General features: G+C 39.1%; 1 protein-coding gene across 1 annotated transcript; it reads right to left on the reverse strand.

Moving 5' to 3' along the window:
- Nucleotides 1-7,082: 7,082 nt before the first annotated feature.
- On the reverse strand, nt 7,083-7,991 carry LOC109245274 (olfactory receptor 4C11-like). The gene has a single exon (XM_019412577.2). The coding sequence runs from the start codon at nt 7,989-7,991 to the stop codon at nt 7,083-7,085; it is 909 nt and encodes a 302-aa protein (XP_019268122.2).
- Between the last annotated feature and the right edge of the window lie 1,872 nt (nt 7,992-9,863).

Genomic DNA, 9,863 nt, shown 5'->3' on the forward strand with positions numbered 1-9,863 from the left:
TATCTTGATGAGGTCCCAATAGTTCATTTTTGCTTTCTTCCCTTGCATCCAGAGACATGTTGAGCAAGAAGTTGCTGCAGCCGAGGTCAAAGAGGCTTTTGCCTGTTTTCTCTTCTAGGATTTTGAGAGCTTCCTGCCTTACACTTAGGTCTTTCATCCATTTTGAGTTTGTTTTTGTGTACGGTGTAAGAAAGTGTTCCAGGTTCATTCTTCGGCATGTCGCTGTCCAGTTTTCCCAATACCATTTGCTGAAGAGTGTCTTTATTCCATTCTATTTTCTTTCTTGCTTTGTGAAAGATTAGTTTCCCATATGTTTGTGGGTCCATTTCTGGGCTCTATATTCTGTTCCCTTGATCTAAGTGTCTGTTTTTGTGGCAGTACCATACTGTCCTGATGATTACAGCCTTGGAATCCACCTTGAAGTCCAGAATGTGATGCTCGAGCTTTGGTTTTCTTTTTCAGGATTGCTTTGGCTCTTCAGGGTATTTTGTGGTTCAACACAAACTTTAGGATTGTTTGTTCTAGCTCTGTGAAGCATGTTGGTCTCATTTTCATACAGATTGCATTACATACATAGATTTCCTTGGGTAGTATTGACATTTTAGCAATATTTGTTCTTCTAATCCATGACCAGGAAATATTTTTCCATCTTGTTGTGTGTCTTCTTCCATTTCTTTCAGTAGCTTCCTATTGTTTTCAGTGTATAGATTTCTCACCTCTTTGTTTAGGTTTATTCCTAGGTGTCTTATGGTTCTTGGTGCACTTGCCAATGGGATCGATTCCTCGATGTATCTTTCTGTTGCTTCATTATTGGTATATAGAAATTCATCCGATTTTATGCATTGAATTTATATCCTGCGACATTGCTGAATTCACGGATCAGTTCTGGCAGCTTTTTGGTGGAACCTTTGGGTTTCCCATATAGTGTATCATGTCATCTGCAAAGAGTGAAAGTTTGACTTCCTCCTTGCCAATTGGATGCATTTTGTTCCTTTGTGTTGTGTGATTACTGAGGCTAGGACTTTCAATACTATGTTGAATAACAGTGGAGAGAGTGGACATCCTCGTCATTTTCGTGACCTTGTGGGAAAGCTCTCAGTTTTTTCCCCACCAAGGATGATATTCGTGGTGGATCTCTCATATATAGCTTTTATGATCTTGAGGTATGATCCTTTTATCACTACTCTTTGAGGGGTTTCAGCAAGAAAGGATGCTGAATTTTGTCAAATGCTTTGTCCGCATCTATTGACAGGTTCATGTGGTTCTTCCCCCCTCTTTTCTAAGCAAGATGTATGACATTGATTGGTTTATGGAAATTGAGTCAGTCTTGCATCCCAGATATAAACCACTTGATCGTGGTGAATAATTCTTTTAGTGTTGGCTAGGATCTTGTTGAGAGCTTTTACATCCATGTGCAACAGGGAAATTGGTCTGTAGTTGTTTTCAAGGGGGGGGGGGTTCTGGTTTTGGAATCAAGGTAATGCTGGCCTCATAGAATGTGTTTGGAACTCTTCCTTCCTTTTCTATTTTTTGAACAGTTTCAAAAGAATAGGTCTTAATTTTGTTTCAGTGTTTGGTAGAATTCCCCGGGAAAGCTATCCAGCCCTGGACTCGGGTTATGGGGAGATTTATGATTACAGATTCAATTTCTTTAGTGGGGCTATTCAAATTGTCTATGGAGTTGGAGTTTCCGGTGGTATTCTCTGGTCCTTTCTAGTCTTTGTTGCTTTTGATCTTTTTTGTTTGTTTCATCTTTTTTCCTCCCAGGGAGTTCCCCTTAAAATTTCTTGCAGGGCTGGGTTAGTGTTCACCAGCTTCATCAGGTTTGTTTGGGAAACTTTTTATCTCTCCTTCTATTTTCAATGACAACCTTGCTGGATAACGAATTCTTGATGCATACTTTTCTGATCCAACACGTGAACATATCTTGCCACCTCTTTCTGGCCAGCCGAGTTTCTGCGGATAGGTCTGCTGTGAACATAATCTGTCTTCCTTTGTAGATTAAGGGTTTTTTTTTTCCCTTGCTGCTTTCATGACTCTTTCCTTGCCTGAGTATTTTGTGAATTTGAACATGATATGCTTTTTTGATGCTTGGTTTTGTTGACCCTAATGGCAGTTTTCTGGGCTTTCTGGATTTTGAGGTCTACTTTTCCACTCTTATTTGCTCACATGACCCTTCTACCCCTTTTTCTCTCTCTTCATCTTCTGGGACCCCTACGATTTGGATATTATTCCCTTTTAATGAGTCGCTGAGTTCTCTCATTCTTATATCATTCTCTTTTGCCTTAGTTTTCCTGTTTTTCTCAACTTTATTATTCTCCATAATTTTGTCCTCTATATCATTGACTTGCTGCTCTGCTTCATCCATCCTTGCCACTATGGCACCATTTGAGATTGAATGTCAGTTATAACTTTTTTAATTTCACTCTGACAAGAGTTTACTTCTTTTATTGCCACAGAAAGCGATTGGGTGTGTGTTTGTGTGTATGTGTTTGTGTGTGTGTATGTTTTAAGCTGAGTAGTATTCTTAATATTGTGATTCTAAATTCTGGTTGTGACATCTTGCTTATAACTGAGTTGATTAAGTCTCTGGTTGTCACTTCTTCCTCTTCTTTCTTTTCGGCTGAATTCCTTCATTTCATCATTTTGTAGGATGAAAAAGAATTAATAAAGTAAAATAAATAAATAAAAATTCAAAAATTTAAAACAACACAAAAAATATCAAGTAAAGAATGCTGGATTGTAGGTGTGTTTTGGCCTGGTTGTTGAAAGAAGCTTGATTGAATAGAGAACAAAGGAAATAAAACAAGTGAATAAAAGGGGACAAAAAGAAAAACATTTGAAAATTTAAAATCACAAATACAATAAGGTAGAATAAAATGAAATGATGAAAGTGAAATAGGATTTAAAAATTTACAATAAAGTAGAAAGTAAAGTAGAAACCATAAACAGAAATCTTTTTATAAAACTGGAAAATAAATATGTTTTTCTCTTTGTCTCTTCAAGAATGAGAAAAGAGAAGAAAAAAAAAAATTGAATAGACGGACCAGTGAACAGAATGAGATATGGTTGAAAGAAATCCAGTTTCCCCCAGGAATCAAACTATCAAGCACTTTATGGTTGTAAACTAAGCAGGCAGACACTTGTGGCATTCCTCTAGAGCACCATTGGCCCACTTGGAAGGGTCTTGGTGTAATGGCTTGATCCTCCACAAGATGGCGCTGCTTAGTGTGCTAGAGTGGAAGGTTGTGGCAAGCATGGGTGTGTATTCACATGCTCAGGAGGGCTGAAAATGGAAACACCAAGCTACCCAGTCTCTAGTATCAGAACTCTGTGAACTCCCCCACCAGCAATCAAGCACTCCTCCTTTGTCTCAGGCTTCTGTCCACTCCCCGCAACTACACTGCCTGTGACCAAGACATCAGTCTGCCAGGCAGCACCTCCCTCCCAAGTTTTATCTCAGATGGGGCTGTGTATCCAAACCCCTCACTTCTGAGGGACTCACTGCTATGACCCACTGAGATGCTTTGGGGGAGGGTCTCAAGAGCAATGGCTGGTGCCTCCCTGCCCCCAGGAAGGTTCACATGACTGCGATGTTGCAGATACCCAGAGAGTGAAGCCTGGTGCCAGCCTGTGCTAGAAAAAGTTCATGCAATCATGTAGCAGCAGTGACTCAGGGATTATGAATTATGGTAAATCACAACACAGATATGGCACCAGGCTTCACCCTTAACATTCTCATCGCAACCCCAGTGAACGTGGCTGTTATCCAGGGTCCGCTGGGACCTATGCCTGTGGGGAGGCCACACAGTGTCTACCAAATGTTATCCCGGAGGGGAAACTGCCTCTTCTGGTGTGGCCCTAGGACCCCCTCGGACCTCACTGTCTGCTGCTGGGGAATTCACCCTTCCAAACAGAGCTTTGCTGGGTATTGAGCTGTGGAGTTTTAATTCTGCCCACCCTTGTTTATGGAGACTTAATTAAACCCTCTCTTTTCTAGGTTCTCTTTCTCCCATTCTTGTGGGTGTTTTTGCTCTTTTTCTTCTTCACCAGCTGCTTTTAGAGGGAGTGCATTTCCTATACTCTCACCGTGTCTCTTTCCTCTGTCCACAAGCAAAAACAGCTCCTAGTATCCACAGCTTCTCTCTCCCCCAGTTCACCTCTCTGCACCATGTACCTGATGAGTTCTGTGCCTCAAGTTGCATATTACTGTGTTAATTCTCAAATCTCTTCTTTAGGTGTGGAAGGTGGTTTAGTGTTGATCCACCTGCATTTCAGGGACGAGAAAGGAAAAAAAACTTCCCTGCTGGTCCTCCATCTTGGCCCCTCCAGTGCTGTCTCCCATCACTTTCTAAATTAAAATAAATCCTGTTGAAGCCCAGTGTTCATACAAATTATAATGTAACATTTCTTATGTAGCAAGGTGTTAAAACTGAAATGTTGTATAGACACAATGGATGTAAACTATGTTCTAAATCACCTTATGCCTATTTCCAAACCAAAGAAAAAGATGAAAGAAAGTATCCTACTAGATAAAGGATATAGATGTGGTCAGGTTATAAAGTGGCCAAGAGACTTGTGAAAAAAAAGCTTTAAGTAAATCACTGTAGAGATATGTCTGTCCCTCACCCCAGACTTCACATGTGTCTCTGTGTGTGTGTGTGTGTGTGTGTGTGTGTGTGTGCGCGTGTGCGCAGGCTTGTGTGTGTGTGTGTGTTTGAGTGCTGGAGCACTACTTGGAGAACCTAGCATGGGGCCCTCCATATAGGTACTCAGAGCAGAATGAGATAAGAAAAGTCAAGGAAGGAAGAGAGACTGGTTGGTATCAGGTGAGGGTGACTGGTTGACATTAGCCTATGTTAGAAGTTTTCCATATAAATATAACTCTTTGGGAGCAGATATGCCTGGACGTTTCCCCACACACTCCCACAGAGAAGCCATAAGGAGAACTTCTAGGGACTAGCTCAAAAGAGATCACTGGGAAGGGTACAGAATTTGGAAGGAAACCACTGGCTTTCTGAGGGCTAACAAGGGGTCATCAGTGATCATAAGAAACAGAAATCTTCTTCCCACACCCAGGATACTAAAATTAGAGAGCCTACAAAAATCCCCCAAAAGGAAGTCAAAGAAAAATCTTTCACTATTTGCCAGAAGCAGACACGGTGAGTGAGTTTGTTAAGGTACCAGGTCAAGTAAGACTTTTTGGTCCCCTGACCACTTCTTCCACCCCTATGAACTGACTTTATCTAAAATCTAAGGGAAGCTGGGATCTAAATGACCTAAGCATGAAAAGAAAATTCCCACAGCTTTCTGAATACTAATGAATATTTTCTTTCTCCCACTATATTAAATTTTAAAAATCAACAAATGATAAGAATTAAATGTTTATTTTTATTATGTCTTGGTCACTTAAGAATCGATTATTCTAAATATAAACTTCACATGACCAGATTCATGCTTCAGAAATGAAACTGCAAGACACAAAACTAGGAAGATCAGGAGTCTTCACTTAGAACATAAAACATAATTGCCTCTTGTAAATATGGCACTTAGAGCTCTGACAAATGTCTTCCTTGGGACTTAACTTTATTCTGCCACTTCTTTCTATGTAGGAGTCTTGGGCATCTTAGATGGGACATGATAACATTTGGTCTTCAGTTGGTGGAAATGTTCTCATACTTGGGAAGGTCATTGGATTCTTTTCCCATTAGCCTATATCACTTAAAGTAATTCTTCTTGGTGCCAATTTGGTGTGAATTGTAAGTTCAGACACTGAAACAGCATCACATGACGGTACTTAATTATGAGATTATGATGTGGTGGTGGCGGACGTGGTGGTGGTTATGGTGGTAGGGTGTTTATTACACATCTCAATTAGGTTAACTTAAAAAATCAAACTATGTATTTAAATATTCTCCTACAAAACCAGAAGCCCAAAATTGAAAAGCACTATTGTGGGCTTTCAATCCTGGGTTCTCCCGAGGAATATGAAATTTGAATGTTCAGACACCATTGGGAACCCTAAATGAATGAATAAATAAATAAATAAATAAATAAATGTGTTTTCTCAATATGCAAATAAATGCAAGAGACAAGGAAGTCAAGCTAATCTAGGTCAATTTTATAGATACCCAGGAACTCCATTTTTCTCCTTGCAAATGTTCAGATACACAATGAGCGAGTCTCCAATATAAAAAGGCAAAGCTTCTTCTATCCCACCTGGATACAGTTACCACTTTCCTTTCACCTTTGCTTTCTCTACACTGTACATTGTTTTCTAGCCATGCTTCTACCCCTTAACCTTCTGCATATTCCTGCTGCCAAACCCCCTCACTGACCCTGATCTGTGACGATGAAAGAGAAGGACCCTGCCAAAAAGCAGTTCCTGGATGATACCGCCCATCACTGCCAAGTGTAAAACTCCCCTTCTCCCACCATTCACTGAACATTGACAGTGTTTTCCAGTGACAGTCCAGGTTTTCACTGAGGTTTCCAGCTTTTCATGGAGTTTGAGGGTCCATCCATGTCCCAGTGAGTCAGGCTCAGGCAAGGATTCCACCACAGAATTTTCTCAGAACATCTTCTCCAACTCCCAGGTTGTCAAGACCACAACCTTCCTTTCTAAGTTCTGATTCTATAGGGATTAGCTTTATGTCCAAGTTTTTAAGGACTAAAATAAAATCTGTAAAGAATTGGTGTGTGCGAACACATACACACACACACAATCATTCTGTCAATAGTCAGTATATTTTTTTCTGAAGACAAATTGTACAGGAAGAGAAATTATCATGTGAATATGGCCAGCTGTCAAAAGAATTCAACTGAGAGGCAGCCAGGTTGTTCATAATGGTTACGGAATTTAAATAATCTTATTCTAATGCCATCCCCTCTGAAAAAGGCATGTGTATTATTCGTACTTATTCACAATAAGTCAATTAAATATATAAAATATTAGTGAAATTAAAATTTCCCAATGGATTTTTCCCACAATGAGAATAATTCATTTTGCCTGTCCATGAAGGAAGCCCAGGCTGTTAAGGAAAAATACATTAGAAACCCTGAATATCCTGTATCAAAAGAAGTCATACTTTGCTACACCATAATTTCTTCATGGCTTTTTTCACTTCCATATTCCTCAGTGTATAGATCAGAGGGTTGAGCAGGGGCGTCCCAATTGTATAAAACACAGCCAGCATCTTGTCTATTGGAAATGTGGTTGGTGGGCGTGTGTATATGAATATGCATGGACCAAAAAATAAGACAACCACAATAAAGTGGGAGGTGCAGGTGGAAAGGGCTTTTCGCCTTCCTTCAGCACTGTGGTTACGCAGAGAGTACAAGATGACAACATAGGAGGTAAGCAGGATTATGAAACTCACCGTGCATATGGCCCCACTGTTAGAAACAAGTAACAAATTTGTCACATAAGTGTCCATGCAGGCAAGTTTCAACAAGGGCTGCAAGTCACAGAAATAGTTGTCAATCACATTGGGGCCACAGAAAGGCAATCTCAAAGCCAGGAAAATTTGTGCCGAAGAGTGGATACAAGATCCCACCCAGGCTAGAATCACCAAAACCCTACAGACGTGCCGGCTCATGATGGTTGTGTATCGCAAGGGCTTACAAATGGCTACATAGCGATCAAAAGCCATGAGGATGAGCACCAAGATTTCCATGCACCCAAAGAAATGGAATGTAAAGACCTGAATCATGCACTCATTGTAGGAAATGGTCCTGTTCTGAGCAAGAGCATCCACAATCAATCTGGGGGCTGTGGTTGTGGAGAAGCAGGTGTCAGCAAAAGACAGATAGAACAGGAAGAAGTACATAGGACTCGCAAGGGTCCTGCTTGTTTTAATAGTCACTACAATGAGAAAGTTCCCCAACAGTGTCGCAAGGTAAAAGATCAAGAAGACTCCAAATACTGCCTTCTGCTTTCCTGCATCCCGTGTCAACCCAAGGAGAATGAATTCAGTCACACTGCTATTCATCGCAGTACTACTGGCTGAAAGTAAGGTGCAGTTGAGGACAGGGGCTGAATCTGCAAAGAGAAGAAAAGAAGTGACAGCTTGGGAAGATCAGTGGGCTGAACTCTGAATGCCTTGCTTTTGCTCCATGTTATGTTACTTCTGACTGCCTTCAATCCCCTTTGACTCTTGGTAAATCCGCAGATGCCCAAGCCTCTCCCAGATCTATCTGTTGATTCAGAAACGAACTACCTTGGATCAAAGCCTTTGCATTTGGGGAGGTAAAATGAAATGTCCTTTAAAAATTCTGATTCCTACCAAGATTGAAAACTTGAAACAGAACTTCAATTCTCCTTCAGCAAGTAACTTAACTGTGTTAAAATTTAGCTTTCATTTGAAAAATGGAGTGAAAGTATTTGCCTTACCTGTCCCTGGGTTTCCTTAAGAATTAAAAGATTGTTTATGCACACAGATACACACATATATCTCATGTGTTATACGTTTTATCTATGTGCTTTGAAATCTAAAAGAGACTATTCCACTAAGATTAAGCACTCATATTGTTGGAGAATCCCTCTGGAAGAAAATAATCTCAGTTCAGTTCACTTATTTTTGGGTCTCCTACTCCTTCATCTCTGAACCCACCAGTTTCTTGGATATAATATGCTTTATAAAACTCTATTTCGACAATCTTTTACTTAATGCCTTCGCGTTCAACATCAGCTTCCCTGATGTCATTATATAACCAATGTCAAGAAAACTATGAGGTTGGAATAGTTGAGGAAAACTGTTTACCTTCTTGACTGTACTGTGGGACTAAACTAGAATATTGAACATCTCTGCCTATGAATTCAACATGCTATAAAATTCCTAATGATGCCTATAATCTAAATAGGCATCAGAGATGTTACTCAGAGATGTTCATTTTACCCTGAAGTCACCAGCACGCTTCTAAAAATTGCATCTGAAAAGTATCCCATAATTCCAACATACTATGTTATGATTGTTCTATTTCAAGTATTTGTTCATAACATATTGAGTTTGTCATTGAAATCATCATATAATATCATTTTGTGTCCTGATTTTGACTTGGAATTATTATAACCCTTCCTCCCACGTTATCAAACTTATCATTAGTTTAACTGTTAATTTAATTGTGTGACTTTGTATAAAATTTCTTCTATGGAATCTCTTTGACCGTTTTTCCTTTGAGATAGTTATATTGCTTCCAATTTTGACTCACATAAATAGCAACTTAGAGTAATTTCCCAAGCATGATGTTGCCATCCCAAATACTAGAGATTATCATTGCTGTGGATAATTACTAAAAATATTTTTCAGTATTGTGTGTACATTTATTAACTATATTTTCTGATGAAATAATTCATGTTTTTCATTAATTATTCAAAGTACACAGAAATATGAAAGAAAATTTAAAGCTGTCTCCAAGCAATTGAATATATAATCCTACTCTCCAGAAATAACTACTTTTGGTTTCTTTTAGAATGTCTTTTAAGAAACATTCCCTAAGTATATTAGCATATGTGTGTATGCCTATATCCTTTCGCTATATACACATATGGTCAATATTTCAAAGTTGATGATTTTGCAGAAAAGCTGATGAACATGCAAACAAACAAAAAAGGTTATTTTATGACATGATCTTATTCCCTCATTTGGTTAGTAGAAAAAATCGTATTTTGTTTTATACATACATACACATTTTTCTCACCAACCACATTTTACATTTTACTACATTTTTAATGAAAATATTGCTCTAATGAGAAATTTTTATCTTTGTTCAGTTCATAATTTGCAACCTTGGTATTTTATCTGGGATGGCTATTCATCAAGAAAATAACTACATTTCTTGGTCAAGAGCACAGTTGCTGCAAT

Source organism: Panthera pardus, unplaced genomic scaffold (assembly GCF_024362965.1).
Source record: "Panthera pardus isolate Hobbes unplaced genomic scaffold, ASM2436296v1 HiC_scaffold_12, whole genome shotgun sequence".
NCBI lineage: Eukaryota > Metazoa > Chordata > Mammalia > Carnivora > Felidae > Panthera > Panthera pardus.